The sequence below is a fragment of the Sylvia atricapilla genome, chromosome 1 (assembly GCF_009819655.1).
Source record: "Sylvia atricapilla isolate bSylAtr1 chromosome 1, bSylAtr1.pri, whole genome shotgun sequence".
In the NCBI taxonomy this organism is placed as follows: domain Eukaryota; kingdom Metazoa; phylum Chordata; class Aves; order Passeriformes; family Sylviidae; genus Sylvia; species Sylvia atricapilla.
The window spans coordinates 65,174,095-65,190,536 of record NC_089140.1 but is presented as its reverse complement, the minus strand read 5'-3'; the positions used below and the strand labels follow the sequence as shown (position 1 = coordinate 65,190,536).

The following is a 16,442-nucleotide window of genomic DNA, read 5'->3' as shown; positions in this document are numbered from 1 at the left end:
AGTAGTACAAGTTACCGAGAGTCTGTGCTACCCCTCATGCAACCTCCCTGGAACTCAAACATCATTCCTGCTCTCTGTGAAGTTAACAAATTTATAAGAGGGCTGGATTAGATATTTTTCCTGCTGCTGTTCACTTAATGCAGGTACTCGCAAGCCTGGGCTTCAATGCCCTCTTCAAGACAGAAGAATTTCTGGGAAGGACTTTGCAGCACTAGATACAGCTGTAGCCTTGCTGTGATGTTGAAAAGCCACACAGCTATACCCAGGCTCTTAGAGAAACCTGCTGTTGTAGGTTTTTTTGGGTGCAAGTAACAAAAATAAATTATTTTTAAAAAAGACACCAATTTTACATTATCTAGACAGTCCATCTCTGAGGTGAGAAAACCTTCTAGCAGAAAAATGGCTCTATTGAATTAAGAAAGATATGCACAGGCAGCTTTTGAAACTGCCAGTGGAACAGGCTAAGATGAAATGAACAGGAATATTTTGGAGCAGGGAGGACTGCTTTGTGTTGTCTTCTGGGACTGGCATGACCCTGGCTTTGCCCTGGAAATCTTTCTGTCTAAATGTTGACTAAAGCTGTGGACATCATGAGAGGAGAAATGGCAAGGGAAGGTTAAGATCTACCTTTGGAGAAAATCCCATGAGCTTGTAAAGCCTTTGGGTTGAGGTTGAGGTATGTTAAGGTAGAGCAGGCAGCCTGGAAGTGGAGGTTCAATAAAGAAAAGCTGAATTTGAATCTGCAAAGCTACAGATGCTTGGCTTGTAGGCAGAGGGAAGGTGTGACTAGTGTGACAAAACTCTGAAGAGCTGGTGACAGGTGTGGGAGGGACACTTCTGAAATGCAGCCCAGATGTTCGTGTCAGAGACTGCCAAAAGTTCCAGGGCCAATAAGTTATGGGAGATGTGAAGATGCTGGGGTGTACTCCGGCATCAGGTGATGGTGTGGGAAGTGGGTGTCCTTCACCCATGTTGCCTGTGCTGGAACAGCAGGCAGTGGCTCTGCCGAGGCTGCAGCAGTGCACTGCTGTGGAAAAGGCAGGAGCTGCACAAACCTGGCTAGCAAGAAATGGCAGAGGTAGCAGCAGGGGGTTGTGCAGTATGAATTTTGGCCTGTGTATTATTACTATGTATTTTTAACTTTAAAACCTGCCCATTTAAATTAAAGGATGGCTTTTGCCTGGTTTTCTTCTCCTTTGCTCATCATCCTGGAAGAGGAAGGAAGTGCTTTTCTAATAAACATGAAATAGTAATTACTTAATGTATGGAGTAAAGAGCCATGTGTGTTCTGCATTTGCCACTAGCATGAGGAGGACTTTTTTTCCATACTGGCCATCAACTTGGTTGCCAAACAACAGCAGTATCTTGACAACTGCATGGGGGCATCATGGCTCGAGGGGTGGGAGCAAGGAGGCTCAGGTTTCTATTCTGAACTATTTTGTTTGTTCAGTTCCTTCTTTGTTGTTAGTTGACCTTTCTAAATTTAGCAGGGGAACAAAATGGAGCACTCTGTGGAAGCAACTCTGCGTCCCCAGCTGTCCCCTTGCAAGGACGTGGTGAGCCAAACGAAGCACTTTGCTCTCAAGGTTTTCATTGCTCTCATGCTTCCTGGCAGAGACGTCTTTCATTAACAGACAAAAACTGGTGCAAGGACAATGCCAGCCCTGGGCTTTCTCTTTCCTCCTTACACCCCTGGGTGTCTGACAGGAGGTTGGGCAGTGGGTGCCTTGGCAGCTGTGAAATGTGCAAGTAACTTTTGGGAAAACTTTGTGATCCTTAAAGCCATGGGATTGTTTCAGACGGAACTCACACCCACATAATGCTCAACCTGGCTTGTAGTAGGAGACGGGTGCTCTTATCACTGGGTGTGAGGGGAAAGGTGTCTGTACTGAGCAAAGTTGCTTTTCCAGTTCCTGCGTGGATAATGCTTCACCAGTAAGTGCTGGAGATGGGGAGCAGGCCAGAATGGGTGGAAGGCACGGCCGTGTCCTGTGACCCCACCTAACTGTGGGATCATGTTGAGAGGAACTGCCCCACTCACATGAAGGACACTGCCAGTGCTGGGATGAGGTGGTTCAGGACGCAGCTTATGCAGCAGGAATACACACAAGGAATGGGGAAGGATTGTGGCTCTGTGTCCTGCAGGCCCTGATAGTCGTATTTTGGACTTGACAGCTTGTGTAGTTAGCTGTATAAATGCTTCACCTGCTGCTTCTGGACAGGGAGAGAAACTCTGTCCCTTCCTCTTAAGTTCTCATTTCACACTATAAGCACTGACCAGTGAAAAGACAGGAAATGAGGTGCTCATTTTAGAATGGCCTTGATATTATTAGCAAGCAGCAATATTTCCTTTGAATATGCTTAGAAGACTCTGAAAGCAAGACAAAATAAGACCAAGCTGCCTTTTTTATATAAAAAAAAAGCTTTTAATTTTAATCATTTCAAAATGACTCTCTACAAGATAACAAACTGTAATACAGGGTTTCAATGATGGTTCTCCTTTGGAAAGCACAAACTATCAACATAACCACTACACTTAGAAACACATTTTCACTTTTTAAGAATATACAGTGAAAACAATGGACAAGGAAATCCAAAAGAATCCCAAATAACAATAATACAAACCAGGTTCACACAGATTGCTTTCTGGCAACCGGTTACAGGTTACAAAATCCCAACTACCCTTTCAGGATGTTACCCCAGGCCAAGCCTTGGAGCCCATCCTGAGCCAGCTGGGCTTGTGCTGGCTTCCACTGAGCTTCCAGGAATGTTCTGCACTCTGGAACATTATGGTAGTGAAGAGCAGTCTTCGCTCTATAACAATACATTAAGGCTGCAGGGTTTCATACACTGCTGAAATGGTTCTGTTACCTAACAGAACCATTAGACAACAAGACAACAAATCCCATTTCAGTAAGGCACGTGTTTGGCTATGAAACGGGAAAGTCAGGAGTCAGAGGTGAGAAGTACCTGTTTTCCAGGTGCTACTGATCTCATGACCATGTAGTTACCAGAGATCAGGCGAACACTGAACACATTAATGTGGGACTGCCTTGAATTAGTAAGGATAGTAGTGTTTCTGCTTTAAAAATGCCAGAATCACCTGGAATTTTCCTGAGCTACTGCTCACTTTGAAGCACAGCTTTTAGGCTGGGAACTGCAGGCAAATGGTGTTCTGTGACTTATTTTTAGGGGGTTCACAGAAGGCAATGATGACAAGCTGATATGGGTTTTGGAGCGACCAGCATACATTAAATTTTTGGAGGAGCCTAACACTCTGCTGACAGTTTTTAAGGGTCTACATTGAAGATTACTAGGTGGGATTGTGCATACTTATTGATGGAATGGTCCCATTAAAACAGAACATCATTTTTGGCAACAGTGTAGTGCAGAAAAGACCAGCACCTATGCAACAGAATTACACAAAAAAAGCCCAGTAGTTGAATGGAAGTCAGAATTGCAACAGAAACAATTAATTCCCAGTAATACCTCTTAGAAAATTAAGTGCTATTTCTTCATTAAATTGTGTATATGCTATAGAGATGTTTAAATATTTGTTATTTCAAATTAAGCTCTTTTCTTTCCATACGAAATACAATTTGTATGTTAATCCTTCTGAAAGGGATTGGTATTTTTAAACACTGCTCATCCACAGCCTCAAAGATAAGCCAGATGGATCCTGGGATACCCTCAGGATAACTCTGAGTCCATAAACAACAAGCCTTTCAAGCCTGACTGTTAAATTAAATTGCCAATGCAAGGACATACAAAGTAAACATGTATGAAATTACATCGCTGGGAATTCATCCACTGTTTTGAAATCCCATGTTGCACAGTTATTAGAAACAGTGAAATCTGAATGCCAAAAGATATTAAATATATACAATTCTGCCTTCCTCCTTTGAACGTCCTGTTTCTTACATGGCCTAAAAATGCTTTTCTTCCAAATGCTGTACGCCTTGCTTGATATGTTGCTCATTGCAGCTGTGCATCTATGTTGGTCAGAATGACCAAATGTTTTATGCAACAAAATAATATCAAGAGGAGTTAAACTTCACAGAATTAACCTATAGAAAGTAATTTCTAAGAAGGGAATGGAGTTCTATGAGAACCATTACACTTGCTTCATGGATTGCTACAAATAGGTTTCACAACCAAGTCCATGCACCAGCATCAAGATCGAATGAAACAAGAAAGAGTGCAGCATCCAGTTAACAAATATGCTGAGGAAACAGGCTGTATATACAAAAGATATGCGCCGTTTACCTGACATGTAATTTTTAAGGTGCTTAATTGATGTTTTAGGGAAGGTAGCAACATATACATATACGCCGTGTATACAAATCTAAATGTGTATAAGAAACATAATACAGAACCAAACAAGATTCCCAGATCCCTGATTTAATTAGACTCTCTAATGCATAAGAATGTTTTTAAAATACTTAATAAAAAATATCTAAAAAAAGATAACATTTACATAAAAATAGCTCCAGTTTGTCTGCTCAGAAGAGCAGCCTTGCTGCCCATGGATTGGATTCTGCTGGGTTTTCACAAGGACGCCATTTGGGCCAGTGAGAGTTTGAACAACTGTGCGTGATGAGAGAGCTCTGTTACTCTGTCCACCATCTTCTGCAGGAATGCTGTGTTGGGGTAACTCAAGGCGGCCGCCTTGGTGGCCAGAACAACGCTCTTGAGCAGTTCACACAGCTGGTTGCTGGAGTTCATCACTCTGTTGCACATGTCCTGAGTCGTCATTTGCCTGGCGAGCGTGTCCCCAATGAACACAAGTTTGTGAGCGCTCAGAATGATGAACTTGCTGTGCGCCACGAAGATCCTGGGGGGCTGAGAAGAGTTGACACAACTGAAGAAGGCGTCGATGGCGTTCAGGAGGGAGTTGAAGTGAGTCTCGCACTGGTCGGAGTAGAACAAGAGCAGGCGGCTGTCATGGGAGGTCTGCAGGGCCTGCGGGGGCTTCCACTTGGAGATGTCGTTCTCCACTGGCTTGGTGATCTCTTGCTCCAGACGTTTAAACTGATTGATCTGAAAGGAAAAACCAAAGCCTCCATCAGCAAGTACTCTAGTAAGACGCTGTTATGTGTTACGATTTCAGTTTGTGCCTCAGGACGCCCCTGGGTATCCTACATTTGACCTTATGCTAAGTAAAAAGTTACAGTACGTTTTCTCGGATCGAGTGCTTTGATTACTTTAAAACCAAACGTGCAGAGTTCAGAAGGGAAAAACATCCAAAACACCTCATCTGCATTAAAAAACCCAACAACCCAAACTTCTGAATTTACAGGCGGTTGCTCATTTGGAGTATTCTGAAATCACAAGTGAGAGAGATGGATCCAAGTGGCAATGACTCCTACACAATCTTTAAAAAGTTGTCATCTCTGTGGGATTTTGAGATGAAAACCCTTTAAATCTCACCTCCTCATTGCTTGTACAATTTTATGCCATACGATATGGCAACAACATATTGAAAAATGAAATCATATTGAAATCACATTTAGTATGAGGGAAAAGTGACAGCCCTCGATCTTGTGAATCTACTTTTTTAGAACTAAAAGTGATGCTTAGCACAATATTTAAACTGCGATGTTGATGTTCCCTGATCAGACATGAAAGTGGCACATGTATTCAGTATGGTCCAGTAATTAAGGCCCTGGATGGTGGGTCAGAAAAGCCAAGTTCTCAAGCTGGCGCTGTGATTGACCACAGAAGCTTGTTCCTCTTCCATGGTGAACTTTTAGAGTTTTTAAACTCTTTGCTTTTTAAATTATCTGTATCCTTTGCACACTGCTAAGGGAAGGGCCCCTCCTGCTCTATTTGACCAGTGATGTCCGTGATGTCATGTTTACGTGTGAGGAATGCTGCATTTCAGGGCAACTATGGCAATTATACACCCGGGAGAACATACCTGATGGTGTTCTAGCTCCATTTTGCTCTGCTTGATTATATTTTCTTTCTCTAGAAGCTCCTTCTGTTGCCTTTCAAACTCTTCTTTCCCCTGTTTGGCACAACACAAGAGACTGTTAAATCAAAACTGCTCCTGAGCTAAATGGCAGCTCACAGCTCAAAGAAAGAGGCTGCTTTGTATTGGCTTTTCCCCTGGTACCAAGAGTACAGAAGATGAAAGGATAGTGTGGCACAGCAAAAGGCTATAACTATTAGAAACCCAACAGTCCTATTTGACAGGAAGTAATCATATCATAACCTCAAACATGCATTAGCGTGGCGACTGATTGCTGCTTTCCCACAAGAAGCTTCTACAAGGACCACAGACAATTCCTACACGGCCTCATGCAGAACAAGGTGCTGGGTTTACCTACCTGCAGGTGAACATAATCGTAGTCATCCATCCAGCTCTTTTCCGAGCCTTCACTGGTGGCATTGTAAGGGTGCTGGCCTTTGCTCAGGAGCGGGGCAAGGGAGCCACCGTGGTTCTGTGCTTTCTCTCCATGACGCTGCATCTGAGGGCTGTCATACACACAGTCAGGAGTGTTCATTATATTCTCTGGTATGTTTTTGAAATGGGAGCTGCCCAGTGCCTGTTTGAAGAGCAGCTCTGCGTTGACACTGATAGTGGTGGTCAGCTGCTTGGCATCGTCCGGGACTGTCCTGGCCACCATAACGAACCGATCCAGGTCATCGCACTTGTTCTGCACTCTGTTGACAGCTAGGACATTCAAAGACCAGTTGCAGCTATTCAAGTCATGACTGGTTTGGGTAAGGATCTGGTAAGAGTCCTCCAACCTTTGCACCTCCCTCCTCATTTTGTTGAGGAGGCTGAACTCAGACAGGCAGGAAGCATTGGCTGCTGATCCTTTGGCAAACTGGAGGTATTCCAACAGCGACTGCTCTACTTTATCCACAGCAGCGTGAATTTCATTGATATGTTTCTCCATGTATCCATAGGACCGCCAGTCTGGTGTAATGAAGGCTGTGAGGTGACTGACAGCTGCCTCCACCATCTGCTGGAGGCGATAAAGCCTCTCTATAGCAGTGTCTGGATCGAGGATTAGTCTTTTGTCCTGCGCGGTTGATGCTGAATGAGAAGAATCTTTTGATGTTGTTGACGAGGTGGACATGTTACTCCTTGTGCTTCCTGTGCTGGAGAAAGACAACCTATTCATCCCATCAGTCACATCCTGTAAGCCTTTATTGTCTTGGAGGACTGGCGGTGGCACATCATAGACACCTTCTCTTCCTTCTGCAATGGAACTTTCGTTGAGCCCTGCCTGTTGTCCTGGGAATGCCATTCCCCTCGGGGTATCATAAACATCTTTTTCAGGTGCAATTTGCTGTCCAAGAAAATGGTTTTGATGGTTCGTAGGGATGTCATAAACACTCTGTGTCTGTGGCATTCCACCTGGCAATAACAGGCTCTCAGGAGAAAATCTATTAAGTTCTTTTCCAGTTGCTTTGGTGATGGGAGGAGGAATATCATATACTCCTTCTGGTCTTACACTGTGGCCCACTGCAGATGAAAAATCCTGAAAGTTTTCCCTCAGGGCTGTATCATCTTGGCATGCAGATGGAGGTGCAGCATAGACCTGAATCACAGAAAAAAACCACATGAAACCTTTGACTAGAATAGCAAAAATATTTACCATCTTCCATTTGGGATGGAAGATCTGCTATTGACTTTCAAAGAGTCAGCTACTTATCTTAAGTTTGACTGAGAGTCAGTTTTAATATCTCACTTTTTATCACTCATCTCGATGCAAATTCCCATAAGCAGCAAAATCCAAAGAGGCGGCATGCTGCCACAAAGATAATGTAGGTCTAATTATCAATTTATAGTTTATAACCTTAATTTTGATGCAGTGCTTCACTTCACCAATTTCAACAGCTTAAAAACCTGCGGAAGTTTTTGAAGCACTGAATCTCCTTTTCCTTCAGGATCATACATGAACCCTTGTTAGAACATGTCTTTGGCCAGACACAAAAATACAGGATCTTGTGGAAACAGAGTAATGCTTACCCCTTTGGCAGGTGGTATGTCATACACTCCTAAAGCTTTTGCTTCTCCCATGGGAACTGGAAGTGTAGGCCCCTTAACCGCTGTGGGGGGAATGTCATATATCTGCAGAAAGAAGAAATTGATTACAGAAACAAGTCACCTCAGGGAAAGCTCTGCTATTAGATGAATTTTCATACTTTCTGTGTTTCCTCTCAGAAAGTTTGAACGTGACCAGAGCTCTTCAGTTTTTTTTCATACGGGAGAACATCTTGGATTTGCCTAGAATTTTGGACAGGATGAAATGCACTTTGCTAGGTCTCCTCTGGTCAGTGTTGTGGACAACAGGATGGCGAGATGTAGCCACGGCTGACTTCCCTCCTGAGAAGTAAATCAGGGTCAGTCTATTACAGATACCTCTTGGGGTGAACAGGAGAGCACATGTGACCAGAACTGATCACACTCTTACATCCAGAGTGGTTGAATTCCAGGCCCTGCCAGCATCCCCTCTGCAAATCTGTGGTCCTGGGGACTGACTGCTAAGGGTACTCCCCAGAACAATGATATATTTCAAGCTCAGTGACGTGGTACAGTCAATAGGTGGTGAAAACAACTCCCTGCATAGCAGCTGTTCATCTAGGCGATAATTTTACCCTTACTGAGTGAATTACTGTCAACTATGCAACAACAAAGTACAGGGAAAAAAATGTTCCCAGGCAGCAAGTTTATTCTGTTTAGATATACTCTTTGATCAAAACAGAGAGAACAAATGGGACTTTCGCGTTTGGTGTGCTGCCAAATCTTAGTCAACATCAAATAAAACTTTGAAATACGTCTGTGATCTGTGAATAAGCCACAGCATCTAATTAAAACATATTTTCTCTCTGAAATGAGAGAACTTGCCTTGCTCATAAAAGTCTGGTAGAAATTCATCACCTTTTGTGCTCTGTCAGCCCTGTTGGCACTTTTATTGGTACCTACCCCTTGGAGAGGGCGAATGGGAGGGATATCGTAGGCATCCTTCTGGTGTTTGGAAGAGAATTCATAAACATAACCTTGTCCTGACCTGACTGGTATTATTACCTGTGGGTAAAGGAAAAAGAGGAAATGTTAAGTCTCTGAGGATCTTGGCATGTTCTCTCTGTAACTACACAAGGTATAACATCCAGCACTGTTAACATTCATGCTTCATTGGCAATGTTAGTAACACCAGTCTGCACACCCTTTTGAGAGCTGAACACCCTAAAATCAGTGCTAGCAGCTACAAATGCACCGATTTTTTTCTTACCAGACCAGCCCTGACATGAGTGTTTGCTAGTGCTCTACTCTGTCTTCTATTTGTCAAGTACAGAATCTGTGCAGGTCTGAGAGCCCGGTCCTTTCTTCTCATTGACCTCTTCCCATAACAGGAGGTGATGGCTGCACCAGCCACTCACTGAAATCAGGGCTGTGTACACTGATCCTACTGGGTGTCAGTGTCCTCACTCACTGTCAGAGGCCTAAAATACTATGTTTAGGCTCTGGGAGCCTATGGCCTTTGCTTGTAGAGATATTTCCCACCTACTCCAGCAAGATTTTGTGTGTTATTGTGCTCCACAGCATATCATCCTGGAGAACTGAGTGTGAGTTGTGGCTTTGGAAATTCTTTACATAGAAATGCCATGCTTAAACCTTCCAAAGCAGGACATTCCATTTTGCTGTCTCTGCTTGGTTTTTCTATGTTAGTGGTTAAGACATGGGAAATGTCAAACCATTCTTGAAGCATATAATGCAATAACAGCCTCTGAAAAACAAGAAAGCTTAGAGTTCACATTTTTTGATATTTTGTATACCATTAACTACCATAATGACTACAAATAAAATCTGGTGAAAAAATAAATGCCCTAAGTCTTGGACAGCATCTGCACAGCAGAATTTCAGTAGCGTGTGGTATAAAAGAAATGTTACCTAACCCCAAAAGAGAACTGGGTTTGTAGTGGAAATACTGACATCTTAACGTCTGCTGGTGCTATTTAGCTCTAAGAAAAAAGATAAGGATACTGTAACCCAAAAGCACAAAATGGCAAATTACATAGGCTCATATAAATGTGGCTGGGGAAAATTTTATACCAGAGCTTCCAAACTCTCCTTAGAAATCTATGTGAGACATACCAACAACATTCCTACCCAAACACTCAGTAAGGATCCCATGGCAATTGTTGTTGATAGTAATCCTTGGACCCTGGCTGGATTTCATAGCGAGTTTTTCTTGACTGAGGTCTTCAGGGAAAGTCCTTCATGCCAACCCCTTACCTCTACTATGTTAACACAGGCTTTCCTTCTTTTCACCTGCCTCCCAGATTTGGCTGTGTAGTCTCTGTCCCTGTACCATGGACATGGAAATAACCACTGGATTCCCCCCCAAGGTGGGTGTACTTGTACTTGCCAGCACGAGTACAGCCCTGACTCAGTGAGCAGCCCAAGGCAGCACCAGCCCCTGCCCTGACTGTGTGGGCCTTGGGGAAAGCAGGAACAGTCACGCCGGGCAGGTGGGGCAAGACCATGGCTTTTCCAAGTGCTTTTCCTTGATTTAGCATCAGAGGACAGGAACTGGAAGTGATAGTCTCCAGGCTGCTGTGTATGAGAGAACGCCTGCTTAATTGGGTGTGTGGCTAACAGGGCTTACATATACAGGAAGGTTATTTTTTTAAGAATCTAAAAATATTACATTTATGGCAGGCCATTCCTGTCCCACAGACTCACCTACTGCATTGTAAAAGGTATCTATGGGCAAAACTTTTAAGGAAGTTCTTTCTGAAGTTACTAGAAGCTTCTCATAATGGCTCACTCCAGACAGTATTCCTCCCAGGCCATTCTCCAGTTATTCTGGAATTATTCCATCTGCCAGAGAAAATTCTAACTTGTATCAGCATCACTGCTTCATGTTTTTTCTCCCAGTGAGGGCTAGTGACCAGACTACAACAGTTTGCCATGTATTTTTTGCATCACTTTTTTCCTCCCAGCTGTGTACTGCCAGTCAAATGCTTTCTACTCAAGTCAAGAACAGAAGGATTTGGTTTTAAGCCATGTTTACTCAGAGGTTCCTTCCAAGGGCTCCAAAATTACAACCATGGAATTGCTTCAATGAGTCATTTGGTGTGGTAAAGTGATCCTCTGGGAGAAGAGTAAAACAAAGGACTGTTTCCTGGGTAGCCCATCTCCACCAGCCCTTCTGCTGCCGTGAACACTGTGCCATTAGGCTGCTTGGTGATATGCTGGGAAACTACTTGATCATCCCAGAGAAAAGAAACAACAGGGTGTTCATGGCGGGCAGCCAGAGGCCCCACGCAGTGCTGGAAGCAGGAGGAATGGTGCACTGCTGCAGTTTTGCTCTGCTTCACCTGCTCCTTGTTGCCTAGATGGACAATGCAGGATGCAGTGTCAGGCTCCAAAAAGACAGATATTGGTTGCTCAGTGTGAAATTTTTATACCCACTTGCTCAGTTTTGTTCTACACCAGGAACTGAATGACTGAACTCCTTCAGGATAAAAGGAGGCTCAGGGAAGACCTTATCACTCTCTACAGCTCCCTGAAAGGTGGTTGTAGCCACATAGGGGTCGGTCTCTTCTGTAGGTAACGACTGACAGAATAAGACAGTCTTAACCTGTGTGAGGGGAAGTTTAGGTTAGACTGTAGAAAAAAATTCTTCACTGAAAGAGTGATCGGGCACTGGAATCGTCTGCCCAGGGAGGTGGTGGAGTCACCATCTCTGGATATTTTTAAAAAAAAGACTGGACATGACACTCAGTACCATGGTCTAACTGATGAGGAGGTGTTAGGTCACAGGTTCCACTTAATGATCTCAAAGGTCTTTTCCAGCCTAGTTCATTCTGTGATTCTGTGATAAAAGATACCACCACTCTTTTCTTGCTCAGAGAATTGATCTCCATGAACAAAATCACAGGCCTTTAATATAAAAAAGGGAGTTGATCCAAGCAGCACATGTAACAAGGCATGGAATCACAAAAGGTTGGGAAAGACCTTTAGGATCACTGGGTCCAACCATGAACCCAGCACTGCCAAGTCCACCACTAAGCCATGTCTCTAAGCACACAAAAGTTAAAACCAATCGTTCTTCTTACAGGTAAACATGGTATTTTGCTTTTGTAACAAAAAGTCCTGGTCACAAAGCAAGTGATATCCTTGCACCATGGAGCCTGGAACATGCATGGAAGAGAAGCTTGCTCACGGCCAGTACTTGCAGAGAAATTCTCCCTCACTTTGCATACAGGAGTTTCATGCAGCTGCAGTTACTCCTGTACTTCATCTGTAGAGGTATTTCTCACTCTTCAAAAAATCCTGACATTTCGGATGCCATATGAAAGATTCGCAACACAACAAGGCTGCTGGTTTTATTTACTGTGCTGTGACACAGTCCTAAAAAGCTACACCAAAGCCAAATGGACCACATGAAGGAAGCCAGTTTCACTCAACACTGCAAGACTTTTTATATCATCTAGATACTTTTGCTCTTTCCTAGGCCTGAAGCAGTGGTCAAGCAGTGTCACTCTTTCATTTGCTTGAAACAAAACCCTGCTCTGGGTGTGTCTAGCTATTGTCAAAGAAAGTGAGAGGTTAAAGCACAAAATGCTTGATTCTGAGTATTCATGAGTGAAGTCCGCCTGCAAGTGCAACTGTGAACAGAAGACCTGGGCTGTCTGCAGGACTGGGTTTAGCACCTCTACTTGCGGCAGCATTTATTTTCTAAATAAAAACGCATCGGATGTTTTTATGTCTGCTTCTCTTTAAGCTTTCCAAAAAGATATATGAAAGGCTGAAAATATGACTTCAAAAAAACCCAGCAATAGCCAGGGTTTGCTGATAACATGAAGGACAGCTTTTTTCTCCCTGTGACTTGGGTATATTTTCCTGCATGGAGGCTTATTATCCAGTAACAACATGTCATGAGCAATTTCACAACAAAATCCCCTGCAGATGATAATCTGATCTGCACTGAGTACAAGAATGTTTCCTGTTGTACCTCCACTCCTCTTTCCTTCCAATGCTTTTCATCAAGCTAAAAATGCTCTAGACTGCTTCTTCCTAGTCTATTCAGAACAGAAGCAGCTCATCACCAAAGCTTATCTTGAGTAAACATTTTGTAATAATAATTAAAAGAACGTCACACTAGTTGACAAAGGGAAAATGTAGGGCATTTGTCCTTACACCCATGCCTTCACATGGGACATCAGGACATGGGGTTGCACTGCTTCTTCTGTCTGAGGAAAGCATGGGTAGCTGGGCAGATGAAGTATGAAAGATACCAAACCCAGTCAGAAGTAACTTTCGATTTTGGATATTTACCCATAAATATATTAAATTAACTTGCTGTTTCTGAATGGGATGCTCAGCCCACCCAATGCATTGTTGAAAAATTTTTTATGGTTTTATTTTTGATGGTAGTGTACTTTTGAAGATAAATTCAGAAGGAAGGAGGTGAGTGCAAAGGAAATGTTCCACATTACCCACTTCTAGAAAGGGATAGCAGCCCTGTCTGGCACTCACAAATTTATTTTCTAACAAATGTCATTGCACTTCATACCTCACAAGGATTATTCTTCCTTTTACCTCTTCTTTTTTAAGAATGCCTGTGGTCATCCAAGTATAAAAAAATAATCCTGCATTTCAAACCAGCAATTTTCCTTGTTTACGTGTTGAAGGAAACAGATGGTGTTCCCACAAACTATCTAGCCCAACATTCTCAAAACATTGTTAACCACTTAATCCGTGCAGAGCAACTAACAGCTTTGGCTCTGGTGAAACATGTAATGAGCCTTCAAACTTTCAGGACTGCAAAACAAAGACAACTGAGCAGAAAGTTTGTTCTATTCTTGCTGAAGACCATGCTCTTCCAAAAGCAATTACTTGGGTCTTTTCCATGCCAATGGCATGTCCCTAACCAAGAAAAAAGAGCTGAATGTGCATGTACTTAACAAAATATCCAGTCCTGTGGTTCATTAAATCCCGCTTTCCTAAATATAGGGGGGGTAAAACCAACATTCTATTTCTTCCAGGACTAAAATGCATGTTAGGCTGCAACAGAGAACATTCCTAACTACGGCAACAAGAAGACCATTCTCATGCTTACAGCAGATACACAACACTATACTTTACATTGTTTCACAAGGACAAAGAGCAAATAAAACTACTGAAGCAAACAAAATTACTCTGAATTTATAGTGGTACAGTGGAGGGTGGAATTTGGCCTGTTCTCATGAACTGCAATTCCTGATATGCAAAATGATGGAAACAAGTGAGTTTTACAGATGACAGAACTGCCTGTCTGTAACACCTTGCCCCACCCAAACCACAGAGGGGAGCTAAAAAGGGCAGCTTGGTATTTCCTAGTATGGCCTCTCAGTCCCAAGAGCCCACTGATGCCTACTGACTGCTTTTTAAATAGATTTAAAATAGCGGTTTTTGAAGGCAGTAAAGAAGGGGCACATATTTTAAATTGGGACAAAGAACTGTATTAAAACATATTTCACCCCACGATGCTCTCCACCCCACAGGTGAAGGGCAGGGCTCAGCAGCTGAAGAGCTACTGCCATCCACTGCTTACCCTGGGAAGAGTTCTGCCCTGGAAGAGGAGGCCAAGTGGTGGTGCATGAAAGGGGGCTGGCATAAAGCCTGCATGTGGGAAAAAATGAATCAAAGCATAAGGAGAAAAAAAAAAAAAAAAAGTCGCATCTGTTTACTGTTGTAAATTATTTCTTTAAATTTACTATGAAGCTCTAACTGTTGAAATTCTGTTGCTGAGCCCCTTAAGTGGATATATAACAGCCACCTGGGCTCTCTTCGGCTTGTAACAAGTATAAAATAGACAAGAGAGAACATAGGGAAATATCAGAGAGAAAAGGGGAAAAGAGTCCCTATTCTCTTGCACTCCTGGACTTTTGCAAGGCTGTGGCAGCAGCCATTGAATGATGTCAGATCAGACCTCTTGGCTCTTCTTTCTGTTCTGCTGCATGTATCTAGTAAGCCATGTGTGTCTCTTTAAATGTTTTGAGGGTTTTTTTTTTCTTCCCCTTGGGAAAGGTTCAGAGGCTAAGTTGAACTGCAGGAAGGTTAGGCTGAAAAACAGAGTCGCTAAGGTAATTTGGGTATTTGAAAGAACCTGGCCAGCTGGCTAAAACTCTTGTCATTTTTACAAAAAGCACATAGCGTTTCCACTCATGTCTTCTGCAAACTGCATCAGGATTTCCATTGACTGATAATAAATTTCCTGACAGTAATACCTACTGTATCACTTTCTGCTGCCTGCTCTGAAAAAAACCAAGCAATCATGTTTTTATGTATCTATTTGCCGTATACAATAACACACAGGGTATTTCCCTGCTGCCAAGGAGTATAGGTTGGAGTTTTACATGTGTTAAGGATATTCTTACCTATGTTTGGGTTTGTAATTTGCTATAGGTCTTAGATTATGAACTCATAACACTTTATTTTAATCCAAGTAATGTATGACTATTGGGCCACTATAAAATGTTCTGGTAGTATTTTGAGCCAAGGCTGAGCTGTTGGAGAGCTTTGATCAAGTGTCACAAGCTGGAAAAGAACGGAGGAAGTCTGTAGAGGCATTTCTTCTGATGCACATAGTAGCTCAGCTATGAGTTGTGTCTCGTGCAAAGGCCCAAATGCCTCTGCCAGGCAAGAGGAAACTGTACTGATTTTTCTGGGCTGAGTGAGTTATCAGCTGTAGCACAGGGCAAAAAGAAATGCGGCACCAAGGCGTGTTGTGACACCTCTGCTTGTCCTTGTGGGGGTGTTCACCACTCAGATTTCTTAGAATATTCACATGTGTGAAGATAAGAACACAAGACAAATACTACCCTGATACAGAACTGACTTTTTTTTTTTCTTTTTTTTTTTTTTTTTTAAATGCTGCTTTCATCTTCAAAAAGCCTGCTTATTTTCTCCTACTCTTTTTCTCCATTTGCTGTCCAAGACCTACACCTATGAAGATTCTGCTGGTAATGCTCTCAAAAGCTAAAACAGGTCCAGATGTCACTTATTCATGGTGTGTTAAATTAAAAATGCTTAACTCTGCAGGCTCGGGCATTTAAACAGAAACTTTTAAATGTGCCTATGGAGTGTCTCACCAGTAGATGCCCAGTCTTGTGGAATTATCATGTAAACAACAGTATGTAATGAAAATGTGTGTTATAATACTGAGGTGGTATTACTTCAACAAGACTTATAGTAGTTTTGGGTTGTGAGTCTTGAAGATATAGAGCAGAAGTTGTGAAACAAATTTAAGATAAAATATGTGACATCACAACTCTTTTGCAACCAACTGCTAGCCTAATCCTGACTATTTAACTTCTGGTGTGACCTATTCCATTAATCACTACACAAAAGCAGGGTCATTACACTGTTTTTTCAGTTTTGTATTTTTCCTAAATCTGAAGTGCAGGTTTATTGTCTTTACAAACAATTA

At 42.6% G+C, this 16,442-nt stretch overlaps 1 protein-coding gene across 2 annotated transcripts in view; it reads right to left on the bottom strand.

Moving 5' to 3' along the window:
- Positions 1-2,415: 2,415 nt before the first annotated feature.
- Positions 2,416-16,442, bottom strand: part of NEDD9 (neural precursor cell expressed, developmentally down-regulated 9) — a 74,199-nt gene continuing 60,172 nt past the window's right edge. For both annotated transcript variants that reach the window (XM_066324757.1, XM_066324748.1), the window contains exons 3-7: positions 8,945-9,046; positions 7,988-8,089; positions 6,333-7,556; positions 5,921-6,010; positions 2,416-5,040 (exon numbers count right to left, since the gene is read on the bottom strand). In XM_066324757.1, the coding sequence (XP_066180854.1) occupies positions 4,549-5,040; positions 5,921-6,010; positions 6,333-7,556; positions 7,988-8,089; positions 8,945-9,046 (2,010 nt within the window). In that variant the 3' untranslated portion in view covers positions 2,416-4,548. The remainder of the gene's footprint in view (positions 5,041-5,920; positions 6,011-6,332; positions 7,557-7,987; positions 8,090-8,944; positions 9,047-16,442) is intronic.